The sequence below is a fragment of the Mytilus edulis genome, chromosome 10 (genome assembly GCF_963676685.1).
Source record: "Mytilus edulis chromosome 10, xbMytEdul2.2, whole genome shotgun sequence".
NCBI lineage: Eukaryota > Metazoa > Mollusca > Bivalvia > Mytilida > Mytilidae > Mytilus > Mytilus edulis.
In genome coordinates this window covers 26,275,896-26,294,284 of record NC_092353.1, presented here as the reverse complement: position 1 = coordinate 26,294,284, position 18,389 = coordinate 26,275,896, and the positions used below count along the sequence as shown (strand labels likewise).

Here is an 18,389-nt window from a genome sequence, read left to right as displayed (position 1 = left end):
TCGAGCAGCTGATATTTTACAATGTCTCTACAAAGAAAATCAGATATATATCAATCTATTACTGGCCTTTTCCCCCTACCTAAGACAATTTTTGGCTTGATGAGAGCAAGCTAGATAACATCTCCTTCTACATTGTGACATCTCTGATAACTTCCCCTTAGACATTGTGACATTACTGATAATGCCTGCTCTCATCTCAAAGCTGTGATACAAGAATTACAGAGCCACTGAGCAGGTTGATATAGGTGTAGGGAAGGAAGATAAAGATGCAATATCAGTCATGTTGAAATAATATTTACTCATTAGAAATGTTCTACCCTTCAGGTTTATTTTAAATCCAAGACCAGTCCACTTAAAATATCAGCAAATATTGCAATTTTACTTTACAAAGAAATCTACTATGGATTCATTATTATACATTTGAAACCAATTGTTGTGAATTTCAGAGGAACCATGAATTCCCATGTACAGAGACAAAATTTTCTATAAGAATGTATTGTTTCAAGTAAGGGTGAAAGTTGGTACCTATTATAATGTTTAAACACACTGCATTTATTTGGCTCTGTTTTGAAGACAGTTCTTTGACCTTTAATGGTTTACTTTTACAAATTGTGATTTGGATGGAGAATGGTCTCATTGGCACTCATACCAAATCTTCTTATATCTATGCAGACTTTGGCAAAATCTACAAAATCAAATACATGTGTATCTACAGCAATGCAAGTTTTCCTCAATCAACAAAAACTGGTACCCACAAAAATAAACGAATCCACAGTATCTGAAAATTTTTATATTATGTTTCAAAATTTTGGTATTATTTACTATTATATTTTTAAATCAAGTATTTTAGAACATCTGCATTATATCACATCTCTTGTCATAGTGGGTTGGAGGGCTTGCATCTCATCAAATAGCCTGGTATACCATGGTATCATATGATTTCACTTGTAAATACATATATTTTTCAGAATATAAGAAAACATCTGATAGAAATTTGCACTCCAAACAATTAAATATAAGTGTCAAGAGTTTTATGACTTAGATTTTTGCAGTCTCTAGAGTGTTGAGCCATTTTATTTATCAGAGCTAATCTGTAGTGAAGACCATGGTCTAAAGTTAATTCTAGACAACCCTAGATGATATGATTATTATAAGTCTGTAACTCAAGCATATAAGAATATAAATACATGTAAGTAGTCAGACATTGCCTTCAGAGATACATCCTGATTGCAAATGAATTGTGCAACATTTTAATTATGTGGTTGTCATTTCAAAATTTGTCAAATCATTTTATCACCAGCCTGATGCTCCTCTGTCTGAGGCTTTTTAAGAGAACATCATTCTCTCTATTATATTTCTTACCTTCTTTTCTCAAAAACATTTATATCAGATTTTTTCCAACCATTATAACAAATATAGTTAGTGCCAAAGTGAAGTCCTTGTATACACAATATAATTTATCTATTTTATAACCATATTGATTTTGTATGTATTGTGACTTTTAAAAAGTCTTAAGAAATTGGTAAAGATTAAAGTTGATATATAACAACTTACAGACTGACAACAAAGACATTTCAGTCAAAATTTAATAAATTGTTTATTCTGCGTTTTCAATAAGACCTTGCACAGAACAGTCAATTTTACCTTAAGAAAACACATTACCTTGGTTTTTATAAAATCCAAATCAGATATAATTATTTGCAAATCAATATATGTACAAAGAAAACTATAAATATATTTGATCTTCAACATAAACAAAGACATGACTCAATACACATTCCCGATCAACTGTCAAAACTTTTGTTTATATTCTGCAAACAAAGAAAAGAATATATGTTACTTATTTTTAATATAATTTTGCAAAATTAGTTTAAAAAAGATCAATGACTTAAAACAGCTGATCTTACCAGGTTTAGTTAGAGTTACTTATCCTTTGAATTATTAAGTACTATTAAGGAAAGGTCCAGTTTTTAAAAGTCACATTGCATACAACTTTATGCATAATTGAATAAGCTTTAATCCCGTCCTTTTTGGTCACATGATTTTTACCCCCAGGAATCTAATTTTATGTAGTTCATTATAGTATGTCATCTTTCCCTAGCAACCAGATGTAAACAAACTACAAACGTACAGGTGAATCAGAAAATTTATACATGAAATATTATCCAAGTCAGATGTAAACAAATATTTATTTCACAAGTATATGGTCCATGCAGGAGTTTGACATATACAATGAATGCAACAAAGACAACAAAGGAATTCATCATTGTGTAAAAAATTACAACCAAAACTTGTCTTTCATGGAGATCAAATTGGCTTATACATGGATTAAAAAACCTTTTATTTAATATATATCCTATAATTTAATTTTTATTAATTTTTTTACAAAATATTTTGAAACGTGTCATGTTATGTTGAAATATCATATATAGATATTTAAATATCTGCTAATGATATGTCATTTAATATGACAAAATATTTCATGGGTGAATATCTCGGCCATTCTCAAGGACGAGGACTAAAAACTACTTCCATGAACTTTAATACTATTGAGACGTTGAATATTGATGCCTTTCTAACATAAAATGTCAAGATGTGTTTTCAAGTTCATATTTTAACACTAAATCAAAGGACTTTTCCAAACAGGACATATTTTTTATGTATGTAACAATACAGCTTAGTCAGAAAACATATCATTTAATAATCCTACAGTACAACTATTATTTTTTTTGTTAAAAGATTCCATATGTGATTTTTTCAAAGAAAATGTTGTTTTTCTCCCATTTTCAGGAAAGTATTAATAAACTGGGGTAAATATGCTTGATTTGCTAGTAACTATCCCCAAATAACAGTTGAAAAATAAAAATAACACTTTTATAATTCAATTTTGGATGTTACGCTTCTTCTAATTGGCTGACATTGTTATGTTTATCAGCTCATAGACATAATTTTGTCATGTGACCCTGACGTCATCAACATTTTTTAATGTTTTACTCCGATGTAAAATGGAATTTAGAATTAAATTATAAGAAATGATTGTAATATTTTTTCTGTCTATCCGAAATAACATAAAAAATGTGGTGCACACTTTAAAATAACCAGCGTAGAGTTTTTCAGTGTGCACCACAATTTTAATGTTATTAATTCATAGACAGAAAAAATATTACAGTCATTCCTTAAATAAATTTGGTATGACGGAAGTGCTTTTCTTGATATATCTTCATCAGGAATGTTTCAAGCTGAAAATTTGAAAGCCAAGGATGTATAAGAACCATGTATAAGAACAGATTGAGAGCTCAAGGACCAAAACAGAATTATAAAATAAACAAATCCATTTCAGATGACAGTTTGAATTTTAATTGAAAATGTACCCTTTAATGTTTATAACTGAGATGTCATAATCGTCACTACCTTTGTACAATGAAGCAGAGAGATTAAATAAAGATCATAACCAGAATCATTAACCTTGAGCAAAATAAAAGAATACCTTGAGATTTAAACAGTAAACAATTATTATCTAAATTTCAACAAGGATTGAGCTCCAAGCAAGACCTGTATTTATGAGCAAGGATGCTTATCAACATTTTATAATAAACATTTCTTTTTAAATGGTACAAATAGAATGTAGAAAACCTAATAATTAATGACCTTGAATTTTTGTTTATTCATTTCAAAGCAAACAAGACAAGACAAGACAAAATCATGTAGTGTAGCAAACAATTGCAAGTTTCAGCAATTCTGAAAGTATTTTCAATATATTTTTATTTATCAGCAATTCTGAAAGCATTTTCAAAATATTTTATTACAAAGTCAATCATAAGGCCAGTAATTTCATAGTAATTTATTCATAGATTTTCTATAGAATTTATGACCAAGTTTAAATTACCTTTGATGATATCTCAACTGATATACAAAGTCCTCATCTTTATCACCATATAAATATCAATTAGTCTAAACACTGGATAAATATCAGGTGTCAAAACTCATCAAAATAATCCATAACCAAACAAAGACTTCCAAGTTCTGTACTTGTATCAATTTACTATCTATGTTTTTTCCTGATGTAAGGTGAATTGATCTTCATAATTTGTCATTTTATTTAATCACATGGCACTTTTTCCCTTACCTTTATTCTTTTATTTTTTTCTGCTGTGAGAATTGATAAATAGAAATTCAGAAATAACTATCCTTTCTTTGATTTGTCTAAATTCCAACTTTATAAAATCTCCATAAATGTGCAATAAAATTTTGGAAAAAATGTTCAGATTTAACATTTTTATTTAATAGTAAAATAAAAGAAGAATGTAACTGAGAACTCAAATGCCCATGCTCAAGCTTTGGAAATGGGAGGGGCAGATGGAAAGATGGAAAGACAGAAGACTGGAAAAATGAACGGTGAAGGGTATCACTAAATTCCCTACCACCTATGACAGGCACAAAAAAATTCAAACATACCAATGACTTTTGAAGTTGTTAAAATGTTCATTAAATAAAATTTTCAAATAATTTTTAAAAAATATTGTTCTGTCTTTTGACATAATTTCAAATCAATTTTAATCAAATAGTTACACATATAATAAAATTCATACTATCAAGTCCTTCTTTTTCAAATGGAAAATATATCAAAATTGAGAAAAAAAAAAGGTCAACAGCATTTACTTCAAAATTTAACATACCAGTATATTAAAACAATCTTACCTTAATATGCATTGCAACTAGAATGCAGCATGCACTTTGAATGTCGAACAGAAATCTGTCAATACATCTAAACTGATATAACTCCCCTGCAATAAACACTGTGTGTTTTCCCTTTAATACCTTCTAATTGTAGAAGATATTCTGCTCAGCAGGTGATTATATTGTACCTGGATAATTATACCTACGTGGGGGAGCTTGAGCCAGGTATCTCAGGTAAGCAGTCAACCTGTAATCAAGGGTCTAATGACCAATCAATGGTCTGACGATCAATACCCGTAACGTAAATGTTGATTTCATCGATGGTTATCATTAGATCTGAATTAATAGATGCAATCACTTTCTAACTTTGTTCTTTTTATAACTTATACAAGCATTTAGCATTTTGTGCAACAAGAAATCACTGCAACTTTGACATTGAGCTATCGATTTCTGATCAAATGTAAAAATCTGGTAATTCCATGAAGATATTTACCTTTTTATATTTCAGGTATAAAGACGTCAGAAACACAAGATGCCTAGATGAAGTATTGATCTATTAGACACAGACTTAATTGTTGTTATAAATATGTAATTGTACAATGAAATCTGTGTCTCCAGAAAAATAAGTCGGTTATTAAATCACTTTACCAAAAATATATAAACAAAAACAAAAATATTTTGATGTATTATCTCACGCCAACAATTCAAATATGACATTAATTTGTTCATAAATGTACTACTGCGTCAAAAGTCAATCCTTCTGCATTAGTACTTTGGTCTTAAGTGACACTCACAGTAGACCATATGTATCCCCACAATTGTTGCCGAAAACATGGTCAGAACTTAAAGCATAAGACCTGATCCTCACTATGTAGCTTTTTTTGTCTTGATCTTTGATATAGTGTTGGTCACTGCTCAAATGAGCTTTCAAACAGTCCATAGAAATAAATCTTTCCCGAGAAAAATTGAACTTTGCTGAAAGGAGCATTATAACTATCTATGAGGTCTGACCTTTGAAATTCAACATTTCTTAATTGAGGAATCTCATAACCGTCCATTGTCTTTAACATTTGCTAGGAAATAACATATTGAAATAGAACACTGCTGAGGTTAAAATTTTGTTACAAGTATGAGTCTAGCAAATACCCAAGACTTAACTGAGTAATTTGTAAAGAGGTCATAGAATAAACTGTCATAAGAACAAGAATGAAGTTACTGACAGCATTGGAACACTTGTTACTGAACCTAACATAACAAGATAAACTGTCATAAGAACATAAAAAGAACTTATTGACAGCATTGGAACATTTGTTACTGAACCTAACATAACAAGACAAACTGTCATAAGAACATAAAAGAACTTACTGATAGCATTGGAACACTTGTAACTGAACCTTACATAACAAAATAAACTGCCATAAGAACAGGAAAGAACTTGCGGACAACATTGAAACACTTGTTACTGAACCTAACATAACAAGATAAGCTGTCATAAGAACAGGAAAGAACTTACTGATAGCATTGGAACACTTGTAACTGAACCTTACATAACAAGATAAACTGTCATAAGAACAGGAAAGAACTTGCGGACAACATTGAAACAATTGTTACTGAACCTAACATAACAAGATAAACTGTCATAAGAACAGGAAAGAAATTACTGACAACATTGGAACACTTGTAACTGAACCTTACATAACAAGATAAACTGTCAGAAGAACAGGAAAGAACTAACTGATAACATTGGAACACTTGCTACTGAACCCAACATAACAAGATAAACTGTCAGAAGAACAGGAAAGAACTAACTGATAACATTGGAACACTTGTTACTGAACCTAACATAACAAGAAAAACTGTAATAAGAACAGGAAAGAAGTTACCGACAACATTGGAACACTTGATACTGAACCTGACATAACAAGATAAATTGTCATAAGAACAGGAAGGAACTTACTGACAACATTGGAACACTTGTTACTGAACTCAACATAACAAGATAAACTGTCATAAGGACAGGAAAGAACTTACTGACAACATTGGTACACTTGTTACTGAACCTAACATTACACGATAAACTGTAATAAGAACAGGAAAGAAGTTACTAACAACATTGGAACATTTGTTACTCAACCCAACATTACAAGAAACCATTATAGTAAGCTTTTTTTTTATGAAGAATGATATTATAGCATTTTTCACCATGGTATTTATCCATTTACCAATTTAATTTTGTAGTCAGTAACACAAGTTGTTTCCCTTTGTCAATTGTAAGCTGGTCCCAAAACCAGATAAAATGTGCTGACCATGCAAAGCAAGATAAGTTGATAGTGATATATAGGAATTTTAACAAATTTTAAAAGAAAATAATTATTATTATCAAAAGTATAAAGTCTAACAAAAGATTGGAGGTAATTAAGGGATTTGAAAAGCTTAAAGATTAACACATATTAGGCACAGATAAATTTGATCTTTCCACATGCTCTCATTGTCAATGAAAATGTAACTTCAGAAAAAAATAATCTAAGTAATGGATCTTTAATTAGAGGGTGAATTACAGAATTTCTTTACAAGAATTATACAGAATTAGCAAAAACCTATGGCTGAGTGGTCTTAGAAATCGATCTACTATATCACTAGCCTGTATTCACTTAGGTTGTGTGTTCAAATCCTGTAAAGGCAAGTGCACTAGCTCCTTATCTAAATTGATTAAGATTTTCAGTTTTCATCCACCAAAAAAAACTGACAACCCATGAAATAGTACAATAGTGGAAAGGGGCATTAAACACCAAACAATCAATAGACTATTGGTGCTTACAATCTTTTTTGAGCTCATATGAACAACGACCCAAGTTAGCCTATACAAAAATGCTCCATCTGCACTCTATTATATCTGATATATTCTGTATTTGATTCACATAGGCTTAAAAAGATTGATACAATTTAATTTTAATTTTAATTTAACACCTGAATAAATCCCATGTGAACAGCCTGAGATGACAAACTCAAGGAGACTGTCTGGGGTTTCTAGTTCTTATTTACATTTTAATATAGGTTGCAGAGTTTTAATTGAGTGCACCTTTAGTAACTAAGTCTATGAACATTATGTACAAAGAAGAGTTAGTAGAAATTGAGTTACCTAATTTAAATCATGACTTTTATTTACCTTGATATGACTGACTCTTGATTTATTGTTCTTTTTTAAGGAAGAAAAGATGTTTAAATATCCTAATACAGTAACAAAGGGCTGTTAAGACTCTCTATTATATAATAGTTAACCTGTGAAAGTTTTCTATGTGGGAGACAAATAAATTTTATGGTTTAGCGAAAAGTCGTGTTTTCTATCATGTACTCACAAAAGATATTCTTTCACACGGCAAAGATTGTAAATCTTTTAATTTTTTTTTATAATTTCAAATAAGACAGCAAAATCAACCATTAAATAGCAAGAAAAAAGGTTAATCAGTTTAGAAAAACAAATTGAAATCACTATTTAACATCCATATCTTAATTATATATGTGGTTTAAAAGCTCTATAATTTACATTCTTTTTACTCCTCAAACACTTTGTCAGAATACACATTTACAAATATAAAGAAATCTTATCATTTTCTGTATAAGAAATTATCAAAATTATATCCAAACTTCATTTCTGAATATTTTGTGAAATATAACAGCATTGAACAAGCAGAAAGTTCAGTTAAACCTCTACTCCCCAGAAAAACAATAAGAACTATGAGATACTGTTTACAAATGATACCCCACTATAAATTTTCAGTAAACAGGAAGACATTGGTCTGTGGATGTTAAAACACATCACACAGAATAGCATGTTAACACAAAGTTTGATTTCAAACATGATGCTCTGATTTTTAATTCCTGAGAAAAGTGCAACAAAAACTTGATCGAACAGACAGACATGAACATTGAGAGGGGGGTGGGGTATAAATTGTCTATGAAATAACCATAACTTAAGTGATTCCAAATTAAAACCCTAAACTGACCCCTGTCTGATACCAAATAGTAATCTTTGAATAGAAATACAAGTAAATGAAAAGTCCTTCTGTATACCCCTTCTAAACTGAGGTCAAGGTCAAATAACACTTTACATATGGATATATGATTAAAAACACCAGACCTAGCATGACAATCACAGGGTTGACAAAAATGGAATTAGGCAATGAAAATGATTCTTTTCGTTTAATTCTTAGCGAGCAAAGATAACATCTATTAATTAATATAGTGCAAAAGACTATTAAAGTCATATGCATATCAAATTACCTTATTAAAGTACTATTGAACTTACATGCACTAAATAGCTAAATATTACTCATTAAAAAATTTCTTTTGGTTAGTACCAAGTCATCATCTAAAGTCTAGTTAAGAAAAATAATTAGGTCATTAGAATGCTAAACCACCAAGAACGTCTTACTTCTGCTGCGCTTGATAAAGAGCGGGAACGGGATATCTGTGAAAATGACCGACTCTTTGAGAGAAATGATCGTCTTGGCATCATCTGTTTAATCTAGAAAATCCCAAAGTACATTTCTCATAGTTTTTTACAGTTTTATTGCAAATCTGTATCAATGTTGTTTATTGATAAATATAAAAGTAAGTCATTCGGTCGCATAACAAATGTCAACATAATAGCTATAATGGTTATCAATAGCATATTAAGAAATAATTAGAATAATTTTCAATATAACATAAAAATCTAATCATTCAAATTGATTTTTTTCAAATAAGATAAAAAATTATCAACCTCTTAAATTACATCTGACATTTCAAATGAAAATGTCAATAAGTAATTACTGCAGAGTGACATCAGTACAAATAGAACAAACTATGTTAAATAGGTTAAAGAATAACTAAATACAAATTTGTAAAGGGTTCAAAACTGTGTCCCACTTGTGATTGCAGCTGCCAGTGTAAAAGGGTTAAGTTGATTAAAGTAAGTCCGGGCCACTTATCAGTAAAATACCAAGTTTTTTGGTGAATCAAACTTTTTTCTTCAGATGCTATTTAATGATCTTTGTAGCCGATCGATCATCAGTGGTTCTCTAAGTAACAAAACTTGGTCAGCACCTCATAAGGAACATTCATGCTATGTTTGTTTTCATTCCATTCAGTGGTACTCTAAAAGAAGTCATTTGTATGCATATTTTATGGAAATATTCTTCATAAAGCACAAAAATGTCAGTATTCACCTCAGAAGCTAACAAAACCTTTAAATAGACTTATTAAGAAGGGATATAGTTAAGATACTGTTGTCAGGTCATTAAAGATTGCATATTTTGGCGTTAATATTGATTCACTTATAGGGTCTTTGCATCGGAACTAAACACATTTATTATTAATAAACCAGTTGTTGGCACGACACAGGTTATGTTCTTCTCATATATGTCATGATGGTATGATACTAAACCCCTCACAGGGAGGATTGTGCCTGATATTTATATGATGAAGACATAAATTTTCAATCAGTTTGATTGAAGTCTGGAGCTGGCATGTCGGTTAACTGCTAGTAGTCTGATGTTATTTATGTATTATTGTCATTTTGTTTATTTTCTTTGGTTACATCTTCTGAAATCAGACTGGGACTTCTCTTGAACTGAATTTTAATGGGCGTATTGTTATGCGTTTACTTTTCTGCATTGGCTAGAGGTATAGGGGGAGGGTTGAGATGTCACAAACATGTTTAACCCCCCCACATTTTTGCGCCTGTCCCAAATCAGGAGCCTCTGACCTTTGTTAGTCTTGTATTATTTTAACTTTTAGTTTCTTGTGTACAATTTGGAGTTTAATATGGTGTTCATTATCACTGAACTAGTATATATTTGTTTAGGGGCCAGCTGAAGAACGCCTCCGGGTGCGAGAATTTCTCGTTGCATTGAAGACCTGTTGGTGACCTTCTGCTGTTGTCTGCTCTATGGTCGGGTTAATGTCTCTTTGGCACATTCCCCATTTCCATTCTCAATTTTATTTCCCATAGGGTTCTATGTTAAACTAAGTCCCCCGTTGGCGGCCATCTTGGATGATGGATCAGCTATAAAGTAACAACAATTGGTCAGCACCTCATAAGGAACATTCATGCTATGTTTGTTTTCATTCCATTCAGTGGTACTCTAAAAGAAGTCATTTGTATGCATTTCCCATAGGGTTCTATGTTAAACTAAGTCCCCCGCTGGCGGCCATCTTGGATGATGGTTCGGCTAAAAAGTAACAACAATTGGTCAGCACCTAATAAGGAACATTCATGCCATGTTTGGTTTCATTCCATTCAATGGTTCTCTAGAAGAAGTTCAAAATGTAAAAAGTTAACGACGACGACAACAATGGACGACGGACGCCAAGTGATGAGAAACGAAGGGCCAGGTGAGCTAAAAAGTACTGAAAAAATACATTCATATGACTTCTGAATCAGGCTTTGTCAGTTACAAATATTCATATATTCTGTGAAGGTTTTGACAAAGTAATTTGCATTTAACACGAGACTGTATCCACATAAACAAAACAAAAAGTCCTTTTATCAGAAAAATGCAGAAAAATGAAGAAAAAAACATATTGAAAATAAAGCTTCAAAAAACAAAATTGACAGAGTAATTGATGTCTGAAAAACCTTTATACACAGACAAAACTTAAATGTAGGATTGCTACAGCATAATTGTCACAAGCTCAATATTTTTTGTAGTATAAAAATATGCTAGGATAAGGGAGATAAGCCAGGTTAATACTTAACAGCATAAAATATTCATCTTGCTGTAATATTATCTATCATCCATTCAGTAATTTAGCAAGTAATGACATTAAAATATTCAAAGTTTTTACACTTGTCTGACTGATATTTATGTGTGTTATTTATCTAACTCTTCCTTGAATATTGAATAGAAAGTATCGAACTGAATTGAATGATAAAATATTTTCCTTAGATAAACAACTAACAAAATGCAACCATTCTCTAGCAATGGGCTGAAACTTTGAACCAGTTGAAATGTTAAATGAATTCAAACTGCAGCATGAAAAAGTTTTTTGGTCCATTTGTGTTGTTAGAGGCTTCTAGATAAAAGCAGCAATATCATCTATCTAACAGGACATACCAATATCATCTATCTAACAGGACATACCAATATCATCTATCTAACAGGACATACCAATATCATCTATCTAACAGGACATACCAATATCATCTATCTAACAGGACATACCAATATCATCTATCTAACAGGACATACCAATATCATCTATCTAACAGGACATACCAATATCATCTATCTAACAGGACATACCAATATCATCTATCTAACAGGACATACCAATATCATCTATCTAACAGGACATACCAATATCATCTATCTAACAGGACATACCAATATCATCTATCTAACAGGACATACCAATATCAACTATCTAACAGGACATACCAATATCATCTATCTAACAGGACATACCAATATCAACTATCTAACAGGACATACCAATATCATCTATCTAACAGGACATACCAATATCATCTATCTAACAGGACATACCAATATCAACTATCTAACAGGACATACCAATATCATCTATCTAACAGGACATACCAATATCATCTATCTAACAGGACATACCAATATCATCTATCTAACAGGACATACCAATATCATCTATCTAACAGGACATACCAATATCATCTATCTAACAGGACATACCAATATCATATATCTAACAGGACATACCAATCAGAACAAACTGATAGCAGCAATATCATCTATCTAACAGGAAATACCAATCAGAACAAACTGATAGCAGCAATATCATCTATCTAACAGGACATACCAATATCATCTATCTAACAGGACATACCAATATCATCTATCTAACAGGACATACCAATCAGAACAAACTGATAGCAGCAATATCATATATCTAACAGGACATACCAATCAGAACAAACTGAAAGCAGCAATATCATCTATCTAACAGGACATACCAATCAGAACAAACTGATAGCAGCAATATCATCTATCTAACAGGACATACCAATCAGAACAAACTGATAGCAGTAATATCATCTATCTAACAGGACATACTAATCAGAACAAAATGATAGCAGCAATATCATCTCTATCTAACAGGACATACCAATCAAAACAAAATGATAGCAGCAATATCATCTATCTAACAGGACATACCAATATCATCTATCTAACAGGACATACCAATATCATCTATCTAACAGGACATACCAATATCATCTATCTAACAGGACATACCAATATCATCTATCTAACAGGACATACCAATATCATCTATCTAACAGGACATACCAATATCATCTATCTAACAGGACATACCAATATCATATATCTAACAGGACATACCAATCAGAACAAACTGATAGCAGCAATATCATCTATCTAACAGGAAATACCAATCAGAACAAACTGATAGCAGCAATATCATCTATCTAACAGGACATACCAATATCATCTATCTAACAGGACATACCAATCAGAACAAACTGATAGCAGCAATATCATATATCTAACAGGACATACCAATCAGAACAAACTGAAAGCAGCAATATCATCTATCTAACAGGACATACCAATCAGAACAAACTGATAGCAGCAATATCATCTATCTAACAGGACATACCAATCAGAACAAACTGATAGCAGTAATATCATCTATCTAACAGGACATACTAATCAGAACAAAATGATAGCAGCAATATCATCTCTATCTAACAGGACATACCAATCAAAACAAAATGATAGCAGCAATATCATCTATCTAACAGGACATACCAATATCATCTATCTAACAGGACATACCAATATCATCTATCTAACAGGACATACCAATATCATCTATCTAACAGGACATACCAATATCAACTATCTAACAGGACATACCAATATCATCTATCTAACAGGACATACCAATATCAACTATCTAACAGGACATACCAATATCATCTATCTAACAGGACATACCAATATCATCTATCTAACAGGACATACCAATATCAACTATCTAACAGGACATACCAATATCATCTATCTAACAGGACATACCAATATCATCTATCTAACAGGACATACCAATATCATCTATCTAACAGGACATACCAATATCATCTATCTAACAGGACATACCAATATCATCTATCTAACAGGACATACCAATATCATCTATCTAACAGGACATACCAATATCATATATCTAACAGGACATACCAATCAGAACAAACTGATAGCAGCAATATCATCTATCTAACAGGAAATACCAATCAGAACAAACTGATAGCAGCAATATCATCTATCTAACAGGACATACCAATATCATCTATCTAACAGGACATACCAATATCATCTATCTAACAGGACATACCAATATCATCTATCTAACAGGACATACCAATCAGAACAAACTGATAGCAGCAATATCATATATCTAACAGGACATACCAATCAGAACAAACTGAAAGCAGCAATATCATCTATCTAACAGGACATACCAATCAGAACAAACTGATAGCAGCAATATCATCTATCTAACAGGACATACCAATCAGAACAAACTGATAGCAGTAATATCATCTATCTAACAGGACATACTAATCAGAACAAAATGATAGCAGCAATATCATCTCTATCTAACAGGACATACCAATCAAAACAAAATGATAGCAGCAATATCATCTATCTAACAGGACATACCAATATCATCTATCTAACAGGATATACCAATATCATCTATCTAACAGGACATACCAATATCATCTATCTAACAGGACATACCAATCAGAACAAATTGATAGCAGCAATATCATCTATCTAACAGGACATACCAATCAGAACAAACTGATAGCAGCAATATCATCTATCTAACAGGACATACCAATCAGAACAAACTGATAGCAGCAATATCATCTATCTAACAGGACATACCAATATCATCTATCTAACAGGACATACCAATATCATCTATCTAACAGGACATACCAATCAGAACAAATTGATAGCAGCAATATCATCTATCTTACAGGACATACCAATCAGAACAAACTGATAGCAGCAATATCATCTATCTAACAGGACATACCAATCAGAACAGATAGCATTAATATCATCAATCTAACAGGACATACCAATCAGAACAAACTGATAGCAGCAATATCATCTATCTAACAGGACATACCAATATCATCTATCTAACAGGACATACCAATATCATCAATCTAACAGGACATACCAATATCATCTATCTAACAGGACATACCAATATCATCTATCTAACAGGACATACCAATATCATCTATCTAACAGGACATACCAATATCATCTATCTAACAGGACATACCAATATCATCAATCTAACAGGACATACCAATATCATCTATCTAACAGGACATACCAATATCATCTATCTAACAGGACATACCAATATCATCTATCTTACAGGACATACCAATCAGAAAAAACTGATAGCAGCAATATCATCTATCTAACAGGACATACCAATATCATCTATCTAACAGGACATACCAATCAGAACAAATTGATAGCAGCAATATCATCTATCTTACAGGACATACCAATCAGAACAAACTGATAGCAGCAATATCATCTATCTAACAGGACATACCAATCAGAACAGATAGCATTAATATCATCAATCTAACAGGACATACCAATCAGAACAAACTGATAGCAGCAATATCATATATCTAACAGGACATAACAATATCATCTATCTAACAGGACATACCAATATCATCTATCTAACAGGACATACCAATATCATCTATCTAACAGGACATACCAATATCATCTATCTAACAGGACATACCAATATCATCAATCTAACAGGACATACCAATCAGAACAAACTGATAGCAGCAATATCATCTATCTAACAGGACATACCAATATCATCTATCTAACAGGACATACCAATATCATCTATCTAACAGGACATACCAATATCATCAATCTAACAGGACATACCAATCAGAACAAACTGATAGCAGCAATATCATCTATCTAACAGGACATACCAATCAGAACAAACTGATAGCAGCAATATCATCTATCTAACAGGACATACCAATCAGAACAAACTGATAGCAGCAATATCATCTATCTAACAGGACGTACCAATCAGAACAAACTGATAGCAGCAATATCATATATCTAACAGGACATACCAATCAGAACAAACTGATAGCAGCAATATCATCTATCTAACAGGACATACCAATCATAACAAACTGATAGCAGCAATATCATCTATCTAACAGGACATACCAATCAGAACAAACTGATAGCAGCAATATCATCTATCTAACAGGACATACCAATCAGAACAAACTGATAGCAGCAATATCATCTATCTAACAGGACATACCAATCAGAACAAAATGATAGCAGCAATATCATCTATCTAACAGGACATACCAATCAAAAAAAAATGATAGCAGCAATATCATCTATCTAACAGGATATACCAATCAGAACAAACTGATCTAAAACTGCTCAAACAATTTGGATAATAATCATTTGCACAATAAAGAAAAATAATTAAGAAAGCAATGACCCATTTGATAGAGGCAATTAACTATATTGCATTACTATGTCTCAACAGTGCAGTGTCTCTGCAACAGCAGACAAATGAAGATAAAAGACATACCGGTAGTTCTTCCAGATATTCAAACAAAAATATTGATGAGGATGAGCATTTCTTTCAATCCTCTTTTTAATCTCTTGTTTTGAAGTAAAAAAAGGTAGCCAACTGGGAATCTAATAATTACTTTGTACTTTGATATGGGTTCCTTTAACTGACATAGAATCCTTTGAAGTGTGGAATATCAGCATGTGTTATATTCTTTATAAATCTAATAGCAATCAGCCAATCTATTTTGTTATAAAAAAACATACATTTTCTAAAACTGGATTTTGACAGGTATAACAAGAGTGTGAATATGATGAGCATTGTCTAGTCAGTGTAACCACTACTTTTTCCCATTTTTTCCCCAAGTAATACATGAGACGAACAAGAGATAACTGATAAGCCATACTATTGATTTTTACTAACATCAGTCAGTTGCAAACAAGTTAAACATGAGAAACAATATCAATATGAATGTGTCAAAAGTACACTGATGCCCTACTTGCACTATCATTTTCTATGTTCAGTGGACCATGAAATTGTAGTCTTAACTCAAATTTGGCATTAAAAATCTAGAAAGATCATAACATAGGGAACATGTGCACTATGTTTGGACTTAACTTCATCACTAACTACCTTGACCAAAGACTTTAACCTGAAGTGGAACAGATGGAAAGACGGATGGACAGATGAACAGACACACAGACAAAAAACCACAATGCCCCTAAGTAGGGCACAAAAAGATGTGTAATGTCCACTTCTTATTTATGAGTCACGTAACAAGCTGTCTAACATCCCACGAGAAAATTAAAATGATCTACTTTCAAGCAAAGATTTTATACTCATAGGGATCATATCATAGTGAAAATGTGTACTAGGTTTCAATTTGATTGGACTTCCAACTTCATCAAAAACTACATTGACCAAAAACTTTAACCTGAAGCGGGACAGATGGAAGGACACACAGACCGAAAACATAATGTCACTAGGTGGGAGGGGGGGGGGGGGGACACAAAAAGATGTGTGATATCCACTTCTAATTTATAAGTCAGGTGACCAGGTAAATCTTAGCTGGCTAACAACCCATGAGAAAATCAAAATGATCTACTTTCCAAGTCAAGATTTTATACTCTCTTAAGTCCCACTGATGCATCCTTGCACCAAGATTGATGTTAGCAAGTCAAATAGAATATTAATTTTGTTTTAATAATGGAGTTATAAATAGAAAATTTCTTTAATCAAATCTGTTCATGAGCCATGATGAGGTTTTATTTCCTTTTTTTTTAATTCTTGCAAATGACTATGATTCCCTTACAGATCAAATTAACCTCAGGGGATATTTCTGCGCTGTTACTTTAATCCTAAATAATAAACCCTTTTAAAACAATTCGCCATCACAGTTTATTGGAAGCTGACTGGAATATGAGACGGATTATCAGTCAATGAAACACAAAATATAGGTCCGGGTGTTCTTTGTTTAGAGGAGCCTGAGGCTGTAATATTCACATTGATGATTCCGTACATGAAGTTATATGATTGCACTTTTGTAATCAGCTCAAAACAGGATAGATATGCTTTGTAAAAACTTACTTTTTCTACCTGTTTCTAAGCCTTTTACAAAAAAATTGATACAATGTATAGTACATTCAATATTTGTTGCTCATTCAAAGGATTTTGTGCTAATGTGATAATTGACATCTTTATCCTGTGATTATATTCAGTTATTACCACATCATTAAAAAAAAAATTATATCCCTCATGAAACTGTATTGACTATAAATATATAGATAGGTTAACTTGACAGTTCCATTATCGTGTGAATATCTTCATGCAAAAGAAGTAAGCCAGACGCAGAAAATTATGCTGTCAATGAATTATGCATAATAGAATACTATAAATTCAGAAATTATTGTGTGAATGATTTCAAAATGCAAGGATATTATTGCGATTATAGCTCTGTCTCATTTTTCCACCATTATTTCTGAATTTTCAGTTATAGATAATCTTCAGATCTATTGATCATTTATAACTTTGTTCTGTAAAGTTATAAATGC

At 31.8% G+C, this 18,389-nt stretch overlaps 1 protein-coding gene and 1 long non-coding RNA gene across 5 annotated transcripts in view; one reads left to right on the top strand and one right to left on the bottom strand.

The window, feature by feature from the left end:
- Window positions 1–18,389, bottom strand: part of LOC139492087 (serine-rich adhesin for platelets-like) — an 84,565-nt gene that overhangs the window by 44,087 nt on the left and 22,089 nt on the right. Inside the window, exon 10 of one of the 4 annotated variants that reach the window (XM_071280227.1) lies at window positions 9,110–9,202. The exons of 2 other annotated variants lie outside the window; for them this stretch is intronic. In XM_071280227.1, coding sequence (XP_071136328.1) covers window positions 9,110–9,202 — 93 coding nt within the window. Of the gene's footprint in view, window positions 1–4,698; window positions 4,933–9,109; window positions 9,203–18,389 lie in introns of those variants that run through there. One more of the 4 variants, XM_071280229.1, reaches the window with a different exon arrangement.
- LOC139492091 (uncharacterized) lies at window positions 4,801–5,353 on the top strand. Its single transcript, XR_011656707.1, has 2 exons — window positions 4,801–4,911; window positions 5,186–5,353. It is a non-coding gene; the product is annotated as an uncharacterized lncRNA (long non-coding RNA).